The sequence below is a fragment of the Athene noctua genome, chromosome 8 (assembly GCF_965140245.1).
Source record: "Athene noctua chromosome 8, bAthNoc1.hap1.1, whole genome shotgun sequence".
Classification (NCBI taxonomy): domain Eukaryota; kingdom Metazoa; phylum Chordata; class Aves; order Strigiformes; family Strigidae; genus Athene; species Athene noctua.
Genome location: NC_134044.1, coordinates 7,810,017 through 7,831,851, shown reverse-complemented (window position 1 = coordinate 7,831,851; position 21,835 = coordinate 7,810,017). Strand labels below are relative to the sequence as shown.

At 38.7% G+C, this 21,835-nt stretch overlaps 1 protein-coding gene across 2 annotated transcripts in view; it reads right to left on the bottom strand.

The window, feature by feature from the left end:
- The window catches only part of CLSTN2 (calsyntenin 2), a 400,483-nt gene that overhangs the window by 88,925 nt on the left and 289,723 nt on the right, over positions 1–21,835 (bottom strand). For both annotated transcript variants that reach the window (XM_074911635.1, XM_074911634.1), the window contains 2 exons: positions 5,659–5,854; positions 3,773–3,981 (listed from right to left, as the gene is read on the bottom strand). In XM_074911635.1, coding sequence (XP_074767736.1) covers positions 3,773–3,981; positions 5,659–5,854 — 405 coding nt within the window. The remainder of the gene's footprint in view (positions 1–3,772; positions 3,982–5,658; positions 5,855–21,835) is intronic.

The window sequence follows — 21,835 nt, the reverse complement described above, 5'->3', positions numbered from 1 at the left end:
ACTGAAGGATTAGAATTACTTCTTGTCAAAAAGGTGCACTTTTCAATGATAATGGAAAGAAATTGTAGTTCAGTAAATAAACATCACATGCAAATGCTTAACTATAAAGTTGCACTACTTTTCTGACAATATGAAGTTTGCATAGCTGCTAACACAGATCTCAGTGCTGTAAAGGATGACCTCGTGAGATCCTATTCACATCTGTTTTCTATCATATGTAACTTGATGGAACCTGTACTGACTGGACAGGTAAGTCAGTAATTCAACTTCACAGAATCATAGAATACCAGGTTGGAAGGGACCTCAAGGATCATCTGGTCCAACCTTTCTTGGCAAAATCTTCATACTGATGTATATGTGAAGTGCTTCCCAGTGGTGGGTGGCAAATATAGTTATCCCCATTTTAGAGATGAGAGTATGTCTGGGCCATTACAGAATTTGTATCTATATCTAAATTATCAGATCATCTGACCATGATCCCTGACAAAGGAAGGCAGGAAATGCATAGAAATGTTCTGCTGGCATTACAACAGATCTGTGCTTTGTGGTTTAATTTTTCTGTTGCCTGAAAAAAGCCTACACAATACTGATATGATAACTCACGTGATGATTGGGATTCTCTGCTAAGAAGACAACTAGACTAAACTGCATGCAGAAGTCTCAAAACATATCTAACACCTTTAGTTCCAATTCTTTGCATAGCAAAGAATAGATTTGTTCTATGCCTTTACATGATTGTATTTTATGACCAAGAGTTCATCACCTTCCAGGTTAGGCTCGTCATATACAAATTTTATTAGTGTTATGGTTTCATAACACAATGTAACTTTATTAACAAAAAATATACGTACCAAGGGTCAAAATCGCCAAATGTAAATGGGAAGCTTTATATTACCTACCTTTAGGTGCCTAACCTACAATGATCTATAAGAACTACACCAGAGCTGAATGCTGCTTCCCGTGCCAGTGCTGGCTGCCCATCAACTTGTGCCTCATACAGTTTGGTGATGTGATGTAGACACTGCACTGCTATAGTCTGGAGGGTTCTCTCTTCCTTTCTGCAAATGTTCCCCACCCAATGTGTAAAATATTTTTTTCAGGACAACAATATTCTCCCTGGATTGATCTAGATAGAAGAAATAAGCTTTGCCTAAAAAGACAATGATCTGCCAAAAGAAAAAAGCTGATGGAATAGCATGTTCATCTTTCTAAAGGCCTGTGTTTGTGGTTAGTTTCATAGGTTAGTGGTGAAAAAAAAAAACCACCACAATCTGGGACTGATAATGGTATGTTTTCCTCACACACCCCTTACTTTTGGGGCTCTCTGCAATATTTAGATTTGATTCTAAGCATCTAGTTAAATGCTCTTTCTGGGCAATGAAATTCCACACATGTTACTGAAAAGCACAAAAAAATCATAACTTGCAGAAGACACAAGAACCTAGATTTGTTTTTCACAATGGGTAAAAAAATTACTATAAACAAAATCCTAATTAGCTCAGCATTAATAGACAGTCCCAGGCATCTCATACACCTATTTTAATCATCCCATAGGTAACAAAAATAGGCACAATGCCAAAGAATTTGCATCAGAGAAAGCTTATATCAGCTGGCATAGAGACACATTCTCAGCAGCGAAATGTGTTGGAACTAAGCAACATATTTCTGTCACAAAATAGAAGTGCAACCATCTATTCTAACTCTGTCTCTAATCCCAGTGGGTTTAAGCAATTACCATTATCTAAAAAATTGCAAATTAGACTGCAATTACTGTTGATTGTGGCAGCGCTGTGCTTTTAGTGAACAAATAGATCAAAAAATATTAATTGAATTCATGAGCAAGAAACTACAATTACTACAACCTTCTACCAGTTATTCACTGCAGGCTTTAAAGTCATGTTTAAATCAATGATTTTCTCACTGCCTTTGCTGAAAAGCAGGTCCCAGGCACATGAAGACAAAGATGTAACCAAGGATTCCTGACACTTCACATGCCTTTGATCATGCCTCTGAATGTAAAAGACCCATGATCACTCATGAGCCAGCTGCACTGTGTGATAGGAGCTAAAAAGGCATAAGCAACAGAAATGTCTGCTCTATATCACACTAATCTCAGTGTATTATTTATCCATATCTGTAACAAACCTGGTAGAAAATTATTAAACTACCTGTAACTCATGTAAGTAGCCAGCCCCATACTGGCAAGTCACGTGGAATTCTGGAAAAACAACGGTTTCAAACAGAAACATGGAGAACTTCCTTTTATGACAACATGGGAAATTCCACAGTTAGAAAAAAAAATCCATAGAGAAGAAAAGCTTCCAGGGAATTACACATAAACATCTACTTTTAAATACCCACTTACTGTAAAAAATCCTTTGTGCAATTGCTCTGGCAAAAGATTACTATGCCAGCTGACCTCATTTACTTAAACACAAACATACTCATTATGATTATACCTCCTATATAGTATACTTGCCTCCCAATGTATTATAACAAGACGGCTCTTTTCCGCAATGTAATTTTCAATTTATTGATGCAAACAGGTTATTATCTTTCAATGCTCAGCTGTGCATTGTGCGAGAACTGCACAAATAAAGATGAATAATTTTTTAACAGGGGAAAAGGTTTTTATAAAACATCCCAACATAAAAATGACTGCCTAGAGAAAACAATAGCTCCATGCATGCCTTCATTTTCTAGTTTGGCCAAAAATCAGATTTAACTTCCAGAGTGTATTCTACATACAACAAAATGGATTAAATGTTTCTGTTGGGAAAGATAAATAAGAGCATTGCTGGGCATGCACACAGGATGCTTGTTTCAGGGAAACAAATTCTGTGAGCACAGAAATTTCCATTTTGAACTTCTGTACAAGTGTGCACACATGAACATTAATAACAAGGATTCTTATCTACAAAGTGATGCCAGTATGGGACTGCTGAAGTACCTGAAAGACAAAGCTACTATTTTGTATTTTCTGAAGCAAGCACAGAATGGGAGGGAGGATATTCAACACATTTTTAATGCAGCCCAGCCACCTCTCCCAAACTCATTGTCAAGTTCTGTGCTTTTCACTGGTGAGAAAAGCAGGAAGCTAACAGACAGGGCCACCAAGGTCAAAAACTGCTGCATGTGGAAAACATAATACGGTTCATTATTTTCTTATAATATTATATACATTAGAAAACCAACTAAAATCTAAAACCCTAAAAAAATCATACTAGTTCTCCAAAGCATATTTTCTTCCATACTGCAGAGTAATGTATCTGCTTCAGGAAGCAGGACGTATGGGTAGATCTGCAGACCCACACCCTGAAAGTTTAATATTCTTTAACAAGAATATATTCAATTCTACATTTAGACTCTGCTCCAGAAAGTTCAGAAGAATGGGACTAGCTACAAACCAGTGAATAAATCCCATTAGATAGAGCTACATACTGCGTTAGGAAATGCCATCGTGTGGATGGGAAACTAGATCTGAGACAATTAAAAGAATGGACTGAGTGACAGAGAAACATATTGCTCAACTAAACCTGGAGTTTTAATTTCCACAATAAATTACTGTGGCATTTTCTTACCAAATCTTAAGTAAAATGGATGGAATTTCCCAGTGCAACAATTCTTTCATTCTCAGAGATGAGAACAGTATTACACTCCTGAGATAAAACTCAAGCCAGGTTACCAGCTAGTACCAATAGGTTATTAAACTATCGACAGAAATTGCTCCTATCTGTCCCAGAACTTACAATTTGTCCTTCTCCATACTCACCATTTCTGTCAATAGCAAAAGGAACATCCGTTGTCACAATTTCATAATTGCAGATCTGGCTATACTGCGGGGAACAGTCCTCATCTATGGCTTCTACCTGCAGTATGCTGTCATAGATCTTTCCCTCTGTCACAGTGGCCTTATACACACTCTCCTTGAAAGCTGGTGAAAACTCATTGACATCCTTTACCTGGATATGGACCACTGCCCTAAAATAGGTAAAGACATCAAAGAGAAAAATTAATTTATCATGACACATCACTGTTTGTTTTCACTGTTTGAAAAGACTAACAAAACATCTAGAAAACTACATAAACATCTGATAAAATAAGTTATTATTGAATTTCTATGTTTAATTTGCCCAATTTAATATCTTAATGTGGCACTAGGTAAAAACCTTAATGCCATAGCTTGTAGGGGGATAGCTTCACAGGGCTCCCTATAAAATCAGTCTGCCTCTCAAAATAGACCCCAGCAGAAAGTCAATGATACCACTCCAGTGTAAAACAGGTTAATAAGCAAAAAAAGAGGAAGAGAATTACAGTAGTCTTATGTATTCACTATCTAAAAATGGTCAGTTTATGAACACTCTTTGATATTAAATGTCTCTTACCTTCTGCTAATTATAATTATCTAATGCTTTAATTAGTTACATGTAAACCTTTGAGAGTCATAAATAACAGGCCTTTAGTATTTAATGAGCAAACTCTAAAGGCCTTCCTCTGAAAGAATTTGCTATCTGGTTTGATTGGCAAGGTAACAGAGAGACAAAGGGACTCTCTAGATCAATGGCAGAGACAGTAGTAAAGGTTGAGACCCCAGACAACCTAGCTTAGTGTGTGGTTTACTATACAGACCACTACAAGAAAGTGAAAAAAAGTATTGTCCCGATGGACCAGATCTCATTTGGTAAGGATTAGACAAAATTTTGCACAAGTGAAACATACTATCTTGTTACTGACACATGAGGGAAAAACATCATAAAATTTAATAAATATGAAGCAAAAACTGTTTCTTTGACTAAATGGTTATTTGATTTTGCAGCCTTCCTTCTAAATGTGCATCCTTTTGAAATATCCTGAAAAAGTTCAGCATGTATTATAGTCATGTGTCTTAGATGAGCAAAAGGAATAATGATTACTATTAATCATTTATTTAAATAGCTTTCAGCAAGATGAACAATTTGTACAGCAGTTATACATCTACATGTGAGTTAAATTCATCTTTAATGACAAATGATCTGGAGCTTGATTTCGTGAATTGAAGAGGAAAATAGGCACTGTGCCACTTAAGATTATACAGGGAATTGACTCCACGTTAAAAAGTACCACCTACTAACCTTCGATACCCGCCTCTTCCCGAGGATTTGAATTCCTCTGAGACTTGCTATCCAAAAGCTGAGGTCAGAAACACACTATGCAAAGGCAGCATTGCTGCAGCTTATATACATGCATATACTAAAAATAAAAGGCAATTTATCTTTTCTCACCATATGAAATGAGATGAACAGAGAGAAAACCTATTTAGAATTTGTAAGTATCAATTAAAAGCTAGCTTCCGTGTCCTGGATGATCTGTTTACCCAATGTATTTAACGTGAAAGCAAGAATGAAAAAAACACACCAAACTGAGATGTGTTTCTCCACTTGAACAGGGATCCTATTAAAAGCTTCAACTGGAACCATTGCAAAATGGATCAAATTGCAGGAGGCAAAAAAGAAAAATATTTTCTAAAAGTAAAAAGGAATAAAAAGTGGATGGACTACTGCAACAATGGTTCATCTTTTTTTTATTTGCTTTCTACCTGACTACAGTATAAAAAGGAGCCCTTCAATCTGATCTGTAATGTAGAGCCAAAGCAAAAAAATTCTCCTAATTTTCACCCACTTGTGAGATTTCTTCCAGTTTGTTCCACCTAGTCCTGCTCCACAATCGTAGGCCTGGATGATGAATGTATATTCCTTCTGCAGTTCACAGTCAATAGGACTTTTTGCTCGAAGACGACCTTCTCCAGATGTCTTGTTTAGCACAACAGCTTCGAAGGGCATTTCTTGTCCATGGATTTTAAAAGCACAGATTTCACCTGTGAGGAATAGTATAAAACAATGATAATCAGTGAGGTCTAAGTCTTACACACTAGAGTGAGACCGGAGAAGTTAGCACTCATTTGTATTTCACATGCTGTTATAGATGGGGGAAGCACAGACTCAGTTTCTGTGTCCAGAAGGGCCACTGGCCACGTGTTCGTACAGCGTGACGTGGTGAGCACAGCTCTGGTCATGTACTTTCCTCTTCCTCTGTCATTACTAAATGGTTTCTTAAGCCCTAGAGACTATTCCCTAGATATGGTACTAACATGAATGTTGAGCTAAATTATTTTTGAGCTAATTTAAGACCACTGTATGTACTTAAAATAGCATAAAGAAAAACAGAGACTATTTTAGAGGTGGTCTTTTCTAACTGCTGTCACTCCTCCCTTAAGCCGCTTAAGCTGCTAGGTGGTAGCAGATGTTCAGATCCTTGCAGTTTAGTTTCCCAGCAGTGAAAAAACTAATGATGCAGAACATGGGCACATTCAAAATATATCTTGCTTTATTTACAGACATATATCATCTTTGGAACAGAAGTAGTTGAAGGAACATGGACAAGGGTCCCTTTTGGACATCTCAGTCACCCACCCACATTCATACATGAATGCCTTCTTGGCAGCAACTCAGTCTGCCTCCAAACTGCCTCCTAATGTCATAGATCCCTAGTTTCTCTCAGAGAAATACTATATAACAAAACAGATGATATAGCAAGGACTAAAAAAATTGAATTGGACACAAAAGACAACATAAAAACAGTCCTGTGAGAATTTGAGTCTGGAAGGGGGGAAAAAAGTTTCTGGTGATCCTTTTTTAATCGTTCATACTGATGGCAAGGATATGCATGCTGAATTCATTTTTAGCAACTCCAAAATCCAACTTTAAAAATGAAATATTTATACAAAGACCAATGTGGCTTAAATATTTTTATGACACATTAAACACATACTCTTTTATGAGCAAGTCAGTCTCGGGACATGCATTATAGATTCAAAGCTGTCTCCCACTCACATAATCTTTTTCCATTTATTTCCAATTTACAGTTGCAGCCTTTTGGAAATCTCCTTGCCAATCATATCTGGGTCAACTGCCAAATTCTAAATTAACTCTGAATCTATGACCTCTAATTCAAGCCTGGCTCCTCTCTCTCATTTTCTAATAGAATATATTGTTTATTTTTAGAGAAGAGAGTAGACAGTGACTTTATAAAAGTGCTGGAGCTCTTAATTTCTGTTATGCGTGAGAAAGTGAAAATGGGAAGGGGGTGTGTGTGTGCAGGGTGGGATTGGGTACACTTAGAATACCAGTACAGGATTTTTAGGATATTCTCTCAACTACCACTACATATGTTTCCCTTTATTATAATGGGAGCTGAAGCTGAGCTCAGCTACAGACACTTATATTTAGGCAGATGAATCCCACAATAATTGTAATCAGTCCTATGAATGTCTTTACAGGATCAGCACTGGGAAAATACATTATTTGCTTGGACATTTGCTTGCTCCAACCCCTCACTCAAGTGGCAGGAAAGGGCAGTGCGGTTTCTTAAGACAGACAACAGACATGCTCTTTTCATTCACCCTCAACGAGCCCAAATACTTGGGCTATAGAAGAAGGAATGGATTTTACCCTGAGAATGAGCCTCTGGAAAGGACTAATACCTTTCATATCTATAAAAGCAGGCTCCACAATGTTTATGAACTGTTGCATAGGAAACAAAGCATAAGATTAAGAGAAGGCTCAATTAAAGCAGTTTGTTCAGCTTTAATCATGGGCACCGATCACTGAGTTTCTATCTCAGTGTTGTCACACATACCTTTGATAAAAAAGTATCTTAATTGCCCTGCAACTTCAAAATGAAACACTCATCTAAAATGATATTGTGGATTTCAGTTTTATTTTAACTGAATATGAAAACAACGTGTAAATGTGGGCAGTCTAATGGAAAAATACTATTTGTTGTGTTTTGTAACAGTGGCCTTCATAATTTTGTGTTTGTTATTTTATTGATCCACTGTTTGTAAACAATAGAGCATTTGCAGACATCCAAGCCTACTGTTCTTAAAAACCAGAAAAAGCTCAGGGCAGAAAAAAAGTTCTCAGCCTTAATCTAAACATTTATCATATTTTCCTCTCCAAATGCAGAGGCCTGATGCAAAGCAATCATAGAAGCAGCACATGTTCTACTTAGTCCTCAGCAAATATTTTAGAAGTCTATATCCTGCTCATAGGCTAGATAGTCCAGCTTTATATAAAACTAATCTTGTCTCTTATTTCGCCATTTGCCAAAGATACTGACAGCTGCATGGATATGGGGAGATATTTGTAAACAGACTGCAATCCCCCCCCCCCCCCCCACTTCCTGATTGTGGCTACAGCAATGTACTTATGTGAAAACAACTGTATATGTTTTTAAAAACTATGTAATTATTTTATTTAGGAAGAGGAGGACTCTACTACAGTTTCCAAAGAAATGAGTTAGCACTGTTGAAAAATGAAAATGTATAGCAATCATAACGATTCTAAAAAGGCGCCTTTATGACTATACTGGAAGTGGAAAGGATAACAGTTATAACAGCTGTAACAAAGCAGAAAATTAAATAAGGTCCACCTTTACACTGCAAGACACACACATTTACAGATATATAGAACTACTACTACTAGACATTACAAATAGTGTCTTTGAAATATAACAGATACTATTTTCCATTCTTAAATGGAGCTACAGGGTTTTATTTAAACCCAGCCGAGCTAACTCCAGCCATGGATGCCAATGGAAATTGTGCCAAGTTTATGCTAGTTACTGGATTTTTAGATATGTATTGTTATGGAAGTCATTTGAGGAAAAAGAGACAGTCTCCCCCTCCTATCCAGGCTCACCATTTAAGCTGCAGAACAATCACATTCAGGACCTTGGTATCACCCACATTGTAAGGCTGAAGTGAGTAGAGTACAAATTGGGACATTCTTTTCCTCAAAACAGAAAACACAGTAAAACATTAAGCTTTATTCTTCATTTCATTTGAATGGGTTTGGGAACAGGTGCATATAGAATTCAGTGATCATAAAAATGGTGGTGGCAAGGCTTTCATGAAATAGGCAGAGGAGCAGGCTGTTCCTGTGTGCCAGAAAACAAGCAGGCGGGGAAGGAGACCGGCCTGGCTAAACAGGGACCTTTGGCTGGATCTCAAGAATAAGAGGAGAATCTATTGCCTTTGGAAGAGGGGGCAGGTCTCTCATGAAGACTATAAAGATGTAGTGAAGCTGTGCAGGGAGAACATTAGGAGAGCCAAAGCACAGCTAGAGCTCAACTTGGCCACAGCTGTTAAGGATAACAAACAATGTTTCTATAAATTTGTTAACAGCAAAAGGAGGATTAGGGAAAATCTCCCTCCTTTAGTGGATGCAGAGGGAAACATGGTAACTAAGGATGAGGAAAAGGTTGAGGTGCTCAATGCCTACTTTGCCTCAGTCTTTAGCAGTGGAACTGGCTGCTCCCTGGACACCCAGCCTCAGGAGCTGTGAGATGGGGAGGGGAGGCAGATTGAGGTCAGCACAGTTGAAGAGGAGGTGGTCAGAGACCTACTACACCACCTGGATGCACAAAGGCTGTGGGACCGGATGGGTTCCACCCAAGGGTGCTGAAGTGTTGGCAGATGTGCTCACCAAGCTGCTTTCCATGATTTACCTGAAATCATGGCTAACTGGGGAGATCCCATTGGCCTGGAGAGTGGCAAATGTGACACCCGTCTATAAGAAAGGCAGAAAGGAGGATCCAGGAACCTATAGACCTGTCAGTCTGACCTCAGTGCCAGGGAAGGTAGTGGAGCAGATCATCTCAATTGCCATTAAAAGTCATATAATGGACAACCAGGGGATCAGGCCCAGTCAGCATGGGTTTATGAAAGGCAGGTCCTGCCTGACAAACCCGATCTTCTATAACAGGGTGACCTGGTTATTGGATGACAGAAAGGCTGTGGATGTTGTCTACCTTGACTTTGGTAAGGTTTTTGACACCATTTCCCACAGCATTCTCCTGGCAAAACTGGCTGCTTGTGGCTTGGCTGGGCACACGCTTCTCTGGGTAAAAAACTGGCTGGATGGCCAGGCCCAAAGAATCGTGGTGAACGGAGTTAAATCCAGTTGGTGGCCGGTCACGAGTGGTGTCCCCCAGGGCTCGGTTTTGGGGCCACTCCTGTTTAACATCTTTATTGATGATCTGGATGAGGGGATCGAGTGCACTCTCAGTCAGTTTGCAGATGACACCCAGTTGGGTGGGAGTGTTGATCTGCTCGAGGGTGGGGAGGCTCTGCAGAGAGACCTGGACAGGCTGGAGCCATGGGCTGAGCCCAACTGGAGGAGTTTCAATGAGGCCAAATGCCAGGGGCTGCCCTTGGGCCACAACAACCCCCAGCAGCGCTACAGGCTTGGGGAGGAGTGGCTGGAGAGCTGCCAGTCAGAGAGGGACCTGGGGGGTTGATTGACAGCCGGCTGAACAGGAGCCAGCAGTGTGCCCAGGTGGCCAAGAAGGCCAATGGCATCCTGGCTTGTGTCAGCAATAGCGTGGCCAGCAGGGACAGGGAAGGGATCTTACCCCTGTACTCGGCACTGGTGAGGCCGCACCTCGATTCCTGTGTTCAGTTTTGGGCCCCTCACTACAAAAAGGACATTGAATGACTGGAGCGTGTCCAGAGAAGGGCAACGGAGCTGGTGCAGGGTCTGGAGCACAGGTTGTACAAGGAGCGGCTGAGGGAACTGGATTGTTTAGTCTGGAGAAGAGGAGGCTGAGGGGAGACCTCATCGCCCTCTACAGCTACCTGAAAGGAGGTTGCAGAGAGCTGGGGATGAGTCTCTTTAACCAAGTATTAAGTGATAGGACAAGAGGTAATGGCCTCAAGTTGCACCAGGAAAGGTTAGGCTGGATATTAGGAAGCATTTCTTTACAGAAGGGGTTGTTGGGCGTTGGAATGGGCTGCCCAGGGAGGTGGTGGAGTCCCCATCCCTGGAGGTGTTCAAGAGTTGGGTCGACATAGCACTGAGGGACATGGTCTATTTGGGAACTGTCAATGTTAGGTAATTGTTTGGACTGGATGATCTTCAAGGTCTTTTTCGACTTAGACAATTCTTTGATTCTGTGATACCTCTGGTGGTGCAATTCCTCCCCCACCTCCTCGCTAGGCTGCTCAGTTCCTGGAGTGATTCCAGCCTCTCTCTTGGGCCACATACCAATCTAGGGAGGTATGAACTGCTTATAGCAGTGAACCAGAGCATTTAAGCACCCCTGTGATGAGCCTGGCTCCTGTTCTCACTATAGCTTAGGAACGGTTATAACAGCCCATCACCTCCTGACAGCCTGGTACACCTGTACCTGGGATGTGGTTGAAGGAGAACAGCAACAGAACTGCAGGTCCATCATGTTCTTGGCCTGTGCAACTGGTGGAAAACATCAAAATATTTCATCACTCGAGCTGGGCCAGAGTGGAAAAAAAACTTATGAAAGTCCATTATCTTGGACCCTATAAATAATAACCCTAAGTGACACCCTTTGAGCTCTCCTGGTATGCAGTAGGCCTGCGACCAGCATCTCCCCTGAGCTGGGACGCCTCTTGGATATCAAATCCTTAAGGTACCACACGCTGTTAGAGCTGACAGGAGTCTCAGGCAAAGTTGACCCTCTCGAGTCTAATTTTCACCCATTGAGGAATGCCAGTGCATTCTGAGTATTTACTGTAAGTTTGAGAAAAGGGAAATTTTAACTTTGGGCTAGCTCCTTTCACCCATTTTGCTGTCTACTGATGTGTTTAGGTATATACAATTATTTTAATGAGTGTGGGTACATACATATTTCACTAGATCCAAATAATTTTTTCTGTACATCTTGCATTTTTGAATGTACCTACAAATATATTGTTTTAGGATACCTTTATAGTAAGTTAGTATGAATCTTGTAATTTTTGAATCTGTAATTAAGTTGCTATTTTGATCATAACATATTTTACTGAATTATTTTGTAAATCCTTAAATTGGTTAATGATTAAGTACTGCTAGTCATTAATAAATCCTGATTTGCTACTAAATCATTACCATGTTAACATTTTCATCTGCAACACCTCTACACAAAGGCAGAAGCACATCCATGAAATCCTGTAGCAATTGCATCCAGGGTAGAGGGAAAGTACCTCTTTTCCCAGGACCAGGATATATATCCTGGGGGGTTCCAGTTACTTCCTATCTTCTAACCTAAATCTTCTGGTTGCAGGGTTGAACTTTACTATGAGTTGCTTCATTTTAATACATGTTTTAATTAAACTCTAGACATTTTCAAATCATTCAGACTAGAATTAGCCATAAGCACCTATTAATTTTGAAGCCTACATTATTCTGAGAGCTGTGGTAGAGATCCATATGTTACTACTGCAGGGATAATAATCATATCATTTCCTCTGTAAAAATTATAATAGCTTGAAAGAAAGCTATTGACAGTTTATCATTTCTGAAATATAACCAATAAGTCTTTCCACTGTTTAGAAATTCCTAAAGACAATGTTCCATATTCAGCATTTACGTGCAAGATTTAGTGCTAAGCCTTAATCAAAATTGTATTACAAATTAGCACCTTTTATATTAAAAAGAAAACTCATGCTTCCTTCAGTAGAAATAAAAATCCTCAATGTTACTCTTTTAACAGAATGATACACTTGAACTCCATTTCATAAGTTATTAAAAAAATTACATGCTTATTTTGCCTTTCACAGCTACCTTTGCTTTTTCTTCAGCTTTCATTACACCAAGAATACCGAAGACTTAAAGTGAAAAGCTGGGATCTCTGATATTTGATCATTTTCATCAATAGTTGATAAAAGGCAATGGTTGTATGTGAATCAGCAATCACCAAAAGTTGTTTCATTTGGTTGTATGAGATTCAACAAGGCTACGTGCTGCACTCAGGTCACAATACCCCATGCAATGCTACAGTCTTGGAGAAGAGTGGCTGGAAAGCTGACTGGAGGAAAAAGACCTGGGGGTGTCGGTCAACAGTTGGCTGAATAGGAGCCAGCAGTGTGCCCAGGTGTCCAAGAAGGCCAATAGAATCCTGGCTTGTATCAGAAATAGTGTGGCTAGTGGACTAGGGAAGTGATTGTCCCCCCATACTCGGCACTGGGGAGGCTGCACCTCTATTCCTGTGTTCAGTTTTGGGCCCCTCACTACAAAAAGGACATTGAATGACTCGAGCGTGTCCAGAGAAGGGCAACGGAGCTGGTGCAGGGTCTGAAGCACAGGTCGTACGAGGAGCGGCTGAGAGAACTGGAGGGGTTTAGCCTAGAGAAAAGGAGGCTGAGAGACCTCATGACCCTCTACAGCTACCTGAAAGGAGGTTGTAGTGATGTGGGTATTGGTCTCTTCTTCCAAGTAACAAGTGATAGGACAAGAGGAAACTGCCTCAAGTTGCACCAGGGGAGGTTCAGACTGGATGTTAGGAAAATTTTCTTCACTGAAAGGGTTTTCAAGCATTGGAACAGGCTGCCCAGGGAAGTGGTTGAGTCACTGTCCCTGGAGATGTTTAAAAGACATGTAGATGTGTCACTTAAGGACATGATTTAGTGAGACCTAGCAGCATTAGATTTACAGTTGGACTCAATGATCTTAAAGGTCTTATCCAACCTAAACGATTCTATGATTAACTCCAACCAGAGTTCTCTGCATGTTTTATCCTCTCCACTGGCCTTATCACTTCTAGAGTAGACTTTACACAACTGTGTTCAGGACATGTCTGTGTGCCTGAGTGTACATACATGTATTTCTTCCTGTCATTAACTCCCAAACCATTTGCTAATTTCAGCTACATTTTAAAAAGATGAGTTGTTTGTCACAAGTGCTATGAAATTATACAGCTGCACAATACAGAGACACTACAGAAATCATGTAGGGGTGACAAAGATGTCACATCTCACTAGATAGCAAACAGTCCACACAAAGACCATGTAAAAGCCATAATCAAGAAAAGCTTCAAATCTATCTTGCACCTTTTTGGTACCAGCAAATCAAACAAGAAGCTCAAATCTGTAGGAAACCAGGCTTCATTAGTTCACTGCTGGCAAAATTACTCATTTATATTCATATCCTGTTCTGATTTTATTACTCTCTAGCCTTTTATTATATTTCTATGTGTGTTTTTCTCAGATGTGCAAATCAACATAGTTGATCATTTCTTTAGAATAAAGGTTGTGGGTTTATACTGCCTGAGGTAAGCATAGTATCCCCAAAAGATCACAAAGGTCCTAAGAAGCAAACCTGCATGATCACGCAGAAATCTACTCACACCTTAGAAGGGACAAATAATACTCTGTTCAGGAGAGATGCATCTTGAATTTCAATTCAAAGAACAGAGACAGGAACACCATGACCAAGGCATCGCTGTGACCTCTGAAGACTTGCATATGATTGACAATGACACTGTTTTTTCTTTATGTGTGTCCTTCAAGAACTTGATTCAGCTACATGGATTCATTGTGTCATAGCAGAGGTATTTGATAACCATTAGTAATGAATTTTCTTCATATACTACATGGCACAACGAGGCTTCCAAGAATTTTATATAACGTATAAATTTGTTTGTGGATATGACTTTCTTCTTGCTATAACTTAAAGTTTTAAACTACTCTTGTCAATGAAATTAAAGTACTCTTAGTCTGAAGCAAAACTGAATCTTTAACCCCTTCCACGTGTTCTCTCCACATATAGATGGACATCCAAACACAGCATACTGTTCTTTGAACATCAATCATCAAAGATCTCTGCTGGCAGTTGGATAGAAATCTGCAAATAAGCAATGCGGTTAGGACTACTATTCAATTTGATGTCTGTTTTCTCAGAACTGCAGCATGGACCCACTATGTGCAGTCAATGTTCGGTTTTTCAGTAAGTTTGTTTAGGTGTTGCTGTTTATTTTTTAAATCCAGCCTATAATTTTAAGAACCACACACAAGTTTCTCTGTTGGAATCCTGCAAGTATCTCCTACAGCACAGAGCTGCCAACCTTTTGAGTGTCTCCATGCCACTGGAAAGGTTTACCACTTCGACCAGTTTTTCTATCATAAACTGCAGCTACTGTTTACAGAACATAGGAGGTTATGTTTTGAGGGAGGAAAGGGTAGTTGTTTTGGAAAGGAGGCAAAATAATAATTAGAGATGTAAAATATCTTTAAGGATAGAAAAAAATTAAGGCAGTAACTACTGTATATGCTTTTTCAGCTCACTGAAGTCAATGCTATTAAACTCATACTGAAATAGTAAAATCCAGGAAGCAATACTGAAATCATAAAGAGAGGGAGGTGTTCATATCTTAATAAAATACAAAAATTATTATTTCCTCATCTCTAATTTTATGGGCAACAAGTTCTGCAAAGCAAGAGCATAAATCCACTGCTACCCTTCTATCCTATGAATTTGAAATTGGAAAGTGGAGGAAACTGCACTTGCACTTCAAGTGATTCATTGTTGCCATAAGCTCACACCAAATGAACCAGACTTCATTCTTCTGCTGAAGCAGGCACCAATTGCTCAGGATAAAAAGATAATGCTGTGGGTAGCATGTAAGCAGCAATCATATCTGGGTTTCTTCCTGGCTGCATGATAAGTTTCCCAAGGAAATCACTTAGGTCATGAAGGCACTCAGCAAAACAGAACCTGAAAAATCTACTCTACAATTTTGTTTAAAGAAGCTTGTTTAAAAAGTGTAATTTTTATGGACATGCTCTGATTATAATGAGATATATGACCACATTGCTCTATTGGAAATTAGACCACCACTGCTTAGATGCATAACATGTCACATTGTACGCTCAGACCTGCACAAGAGATCCTTGCACTCCAACTAAAATTATGGAGAATTGATACGTCTTTATTTGAAGACTGCAATAAACGTGGAGTTGGATCAGAAGAATATGTAACAAGGAGATAAAATGTTTGTGCACATAAAGATATGCTTAATAAACTAATGATTATACAGTACTCGATACCCTTTATTATAAAAGTATGGAAATATTAAATATTGTCATTCGTTCCTCCCATCAAATGCATACCAAATTAATATTCTACTGTAAATAACCTCAAACATTTCTTGATCTTCTTTCTGAAATCTGCAAGATTCAAAATAGAAAGAAAGCAAGAAGGTGTGATTTTAAGAACAATAGAAAAAAGTATGCTATTATAATCAATATATGGAGCTCCATGGCCACCTGCAACAGTGGAAGGCTTTTGTTAACTTCATGTTTCACATTTGCAAGTATTCTGGGGATTCAGCAGTGCATCTAGTATCACACACACACACACACACACACACTCAACACAGAAACAGCTGTCCGATTTAGTTAGAATGCTGTAAGGCATAGCACAATCTCTTTAACTGTTACACGATCATTACTGAGAAATATTTGCCTTGATGTTTTTTAGAATACCACATTATAATGAACTATTTGAAAAATAATCCTGTAACTGTGCAGTTAAACCTGAAAAAAAGCACATTAATAAAAGGAACTTTATCCTCCAGGAGCTAAGTGGAACATAATTACTCAGTTCCCAATTGGGTAATTTTCTGATCTACTTTTTTAGACGTGTCAATAACAATCATAAAAACATGCGTGGGTCATCGTCTTCATACACACTACCTGCATTATTTGATTAGTGTTCACTTGAGGCTGCAACATTTGCAACCAGTGGCTGCAGATTTCTTGCTGCCACAGCAGATGAAACATCACTTCAGACAGTCATCTTTCAGTAAACACAGAAGCTCAGATGCTACCACTGCTCAAATTCCACATCTGTGTCTGAAAGATGGATCATGAAGCTATTTCACCTCTAGATTAGTGTGGTCTACACTGAGAAAAATAAGAGATAACTTGCTTAGTGAGGCATGACCCATTTTACTGTGTATATTCTGTGAAAAAAGTGAGCCTATTTCTGTAAGAGAGACCTAGAGGCCTCAGCATGTAAGATTAAAAAGGTTATTACAATACTTGCAACAATTTCTAGCCACTAAGTATTGCTGAGCTGTTAAAGGACAAATGCTAATAAAATACATAAAACTAGCTAATGATATATAACGTGACTAGAATTTCAAAGTAAATAAAGACCTAGGATTAGCAATGTTGGCTAGCAAATATGTACTGCTTAGAGAATTCCTACAGTGTGGTAGGCAAACCTAACACAAATATATTTTCTACAGCAGGATAGGTGCTCCAACATGACCTGCTAGATTTGGCTCCCCTGTGAGATATACAGAGATAAATATGAAAATGAACAGCACCATGTCACACTCAGATTAGAAAATCAGCAGCTGTTTAGTCTATTGAGGACTCAGCAGACTGACAGAAAAACTTACTTTTTAATTAAACCAGTTTCCCTGGGGTCCTGTATCAAGGAAGACAATTTCTGAGATACAGAAGCTCAGAAAATGTTGCCTTTATTAAAATTATTCCCCTGAATAATTTTGAATGTATAGTTTTGGGGTGTAGTTGGCTAATTCAAAGCACACAGTGAATGATCAATCAATTCTTTTTTCTGCCTTTTTTTTTTTTTTTTTTTACTCCAAGACATCAGTCAGGTTTAACTTGCTAACTATACCAGGAACTTTGGGGTGGCTGGGACATAATATAAGCAGTGGACTTGACCACACAAATCAAAGGAGAGGCAAGTACAGGAGCTAGGACTGTCTCGCAAAAATAACCACCATAATATAATTCCAAATATGTAGACCAAAACAGATATGACTACTGGGCTCTACAGAAAAGCAATGCAGAAATAAAGGATTGCCTACTGGTTATTATTAATAAAGCTGTGTCCTTCTTCCATCATGCCAATATTTTGAGATAGTCATTCACCCTCTTCTGTCCTCGGATTTGTAATTTGAAAGATGAGGTTGATGGTACAGAATGCCATTAAAAAGTATTACAGAATCACGCAAGAGCAATGGGTGGTCATGAGTCTATGTGCAAATGGGAGTCTGCAGACCGTTGGATGCCAGCAGCTCTAAGCCAGAAACCGAGTAGTCCCGTTAGCATGGTGCTGTGCTTGAATGACCAGGTGCCGATTCCTGGCTGCCTCCTGTAGGAAGCCTGGAGGGACACCACTCTGGATGTGTGCATAAGACATAACAAAGGACTGCAACATCCTCCTGTGATTTTTGCAGGGTTTTTTTTAAATGAAGTGAGGACAAAGAAAGTGATTTTTTGTGAGAATTTTCTCCAAAGTGTGTGTGCAGACACGTCAGGTTTGCAAAAATAAGCTTTAGAGAGGTGCAATGCAAAAATACCTTTGGATAATCATGGAATGTTCACTGCATTGGCAGTCTATGAAGCAAGATAAAAGGAAAATTATGCAGTTTGGGTTCTTTCACTGGCTCCTAAAATCTTGTTAACATGCACATCAAAATATGTTAGAAGCGCATTAGGTATCTCAGGACTGTTTCACCTTATGCCCATAAAAACACACATGAGAGAGAACACTGTGAGACGGAGGTAAGGGAAGAGGTAAAGTGCTTACGCATTCCCAAGTTTTCATTCAGCTATTTACTCTGCTATGGCCTCCTCTTGCAGAAGCAGATTAAATGAAAAGCTTAGGAACATTAGTTCAATCTTGGCATGGAGCCTGGGCACAAGGGTTTAATCTGTGCATCCTGCAGACGTGCAGTAAAGTAGAGCACTGAGTTTAATTGTTACAAGAGTACCATATGGTTCCTCCTGATCACAGCTTTTTTTTTTATTTGTTTTTACTTCCACTGTATGTCTTTCAATACTCCGAAATATTCAGCTCCAAGTGTAAAGTCATAATTTGGACTCGATCTCTAGACATGATGAGTTACTTTGGACACATGCTTCTACTAAAAGCATCACCACAGATGAAAAATAACATAGTCAAAATTATAGCATCTGGTCTTCTATCAGAATTGAAATTACATAGTGAAGATAATATCAAAAGAAAAGTTAAATGCACATCTCTCAATAGAAGATATTTGCACTCTAATTTGTGTGGACACTTAGAACTGCTAACATTATTTCAGCTTATTTTACTCCTCTGAGCCTTACAATCTTTCTATATAGTTTATTTCCTACCATACCTTTATAAAGGTAAATATTGATGCCATTCTATACTGTGCTCTTCTTGAGCATACAGTTACTTGCCCCACCATCACCAGTAAGTCAACAAACGGTTCCAGCCACTGCCCATAGCGCAGTCAGTAAACAGCTCCATTTTGAGGCAGAAAAGGTTTGTAGTGAATTGTCACTCATAAGCAGTTCACGAGAAAGCCTGTTTTTTTTAGGCATAGAAGTATGAGAGACTTCCTACCACAGCTTTGTGTAGGGCTGCTTTAGCCTGCTCATGCTGAATATTTTACACATTAGAGGTGTAAGAACCTCAGCTGTGTGAGCTGACTATCTCACTATTTCCAGAGCTGCCCTCAAGAAACTGCTATTTGATATTTGGTTCCTTATTCAGCTTCTGATTCTGCTAATAACATCACAAATACTTAAGCAGTACAAAATCTCCGATTTTGATGAGACAATACCTTACACCTACTCAGAATTTAGTAAGATCCTTGCTTTTTAATGCAGGAGTGTCAGCCATACAAGGTTCTGATATATTCAGTGATTCACATGGGACTCCAGCCACCAAAATTTCAGAAGCACAGACCCTTGGCATAGTATTTATATTGGTAGGAGGGTACTGTGCACCAGTAAATCTCAGGCTCACTGTAGACTTTAATCTTTCATATAATGGTATGATCAGTAGTAGTATAAAGTAACTTTTCCCACACAGAAACTTAGATTAAGCTTTTATACTCACACTGATATGAAAATAACTATACTGGATATACAAACTGCCCCTGCATTGAACCTAAAGATACAGAACAACCATTAAGAACTTCATAGTAAAAACTAGTAAAAACAGGGGCTCTATCTCTTTTCAGATTTCACAACAGGATCTCTTATGCATCTTAATTATTCAGTAACGCAAGGAGGTTTTTTTTTTTTTAAACAGTAAATTCTAAGTCACAATGAGATCAACATTCTGGGTTTTGTGCCTTATCATCTAGCATACAGAAAAACCCTACTTATTTGCTATATCTCTTAGATGTTATCCTATTTGTTGTCCTCATCTTTTCTCTTGAGCTGGAGCTATACAGGGGGCAGAAATTGGGTTGTTCAGCAGCTTTGAAGATGATGTTACCTTTTTTCCCCAATGTGAAATTAAAAATGATTTGAAACTTTTCATGAAACTGAGCTGCATCAAAATAACTGTTTTCAGACAAAGGTCAGATTTTCAATTCAGTCTTCTCAAAAATCCCATCAGCACTGCAGAAGTGGCAGAACTATCAAAACATCCACAGAATTCTTCTACTTCTGTAAAATTGTATTTTTGATAAATCATATTTTTACCATGTCCATAATTTTGCTCTTTCTCCTTGATTTCTGGTCCCTCTCTGCTGCTCATTTCTGGCTATGTTAGTCTGAGAGCTGTTCACTGACATCATACCCAGCTGCATTTTCACAGAATCACAGAATTTTGTGCCCTTTTTTCTTAAACTTTTTAGAAAAATGACACTTCCTCGCTTCTTTACACATGTAAGAGACTGGAAATGTGAAGCCTTCTGAAAATGTAGCACTTGTCATAGATTATGATCAGTCTGGGATTTCATCCCTGGATTTAATTCCTACTTTCTAGGAATTTGGACTTTCTAGGAATTTCTAATCAGTAGATTTCTTGTCCTCAAAACACACATGATCTTGTAAATATTTCAGTATCTGGGGATGTAACAGGGGTCATTCTTTTACCTTCTGCTTCAAATCAGCATCTGAATAAGTCACTTGCTGTTCTTGGAAAACCAGGTCCTGAGGCCCGTGCACACAGGAATGACTAGAAATGGACTGAATTAAATGGAAAGATTCTGAGTTCAACATGGAGCAAACCACACTGTGGACACATCTTTCAGTTTCATCTCTATATCAAAATATTTCTGGATTTACTATCTATTCCTTTAAATTACTTAAAATCTTTGTTTCTTTAGGCATGTTTTGCATTTCTAAGAGTTAAGATTTCTGTGGGAGTTTTGAGAGGTAGGAATTTAATTATAGAAATAAGTCTTTGCAGAGCCAACCCTTTAAATGTTTTCTAATGTGAACTCCCAAGGATGTTTCCGTATCTGATTGTTGAGCAAATGAGATACCACACAAAAAAGACAGACTACCTGAAAATAGAGTTGAAGTAAAAAATACAACCTGGGTCTTAATGATTAGGTACAAAATTTACATTGATTTCAATGGCAAAAGGCTTCCTTACTGGGTACTGGTAAAATCCATAATTGCTAAAGGCTAAATTATCCTTGGTTAACTGAAGCACAATAAAACTCAACCTCGTAGTACAGAAATGAACACAGATCTCACAGTTACCAGATGCTGTTATGTGTAATATTGCAGATCTTGCTGAGAGAACAGATTATTTTTCTACTTAGCCTGTATTCCATCCCCACTTTCATTCTAGAAAGTGAAGACCAAAGCTTATTTTTTATGCTTTAGGAGCTATGACTGAACTTTCATTGCAATTTAATGTTTAATTTGAAATTAATGGAATGAAGGATGCAACTATTAAAACCCAACATGTGCAGTATAAAGCAATAAAAATGTAACTCCATGAAAACTGCACAATCATAAATCATTTCAGCAATTTAGAAAGTGCAAGGAAATATCTATACAGTTTCTATTTAACTGCTCCTCAACAATGTAACAAAACAAATTATATTTGCAATTTCTGAAGTAAATGATAAGATTTGAATATACCTGGTAGGAAACACAAAGTATTTCATCAAGATGTAAAGTTAATTCAAAGCCATTTTTGCAGTTAACACTATTTAGTGGTATTTGCATTTACACCATCGTGACTGGACAAACAGCATTTGATTGGCTGTGGCAGTACTACTTTGT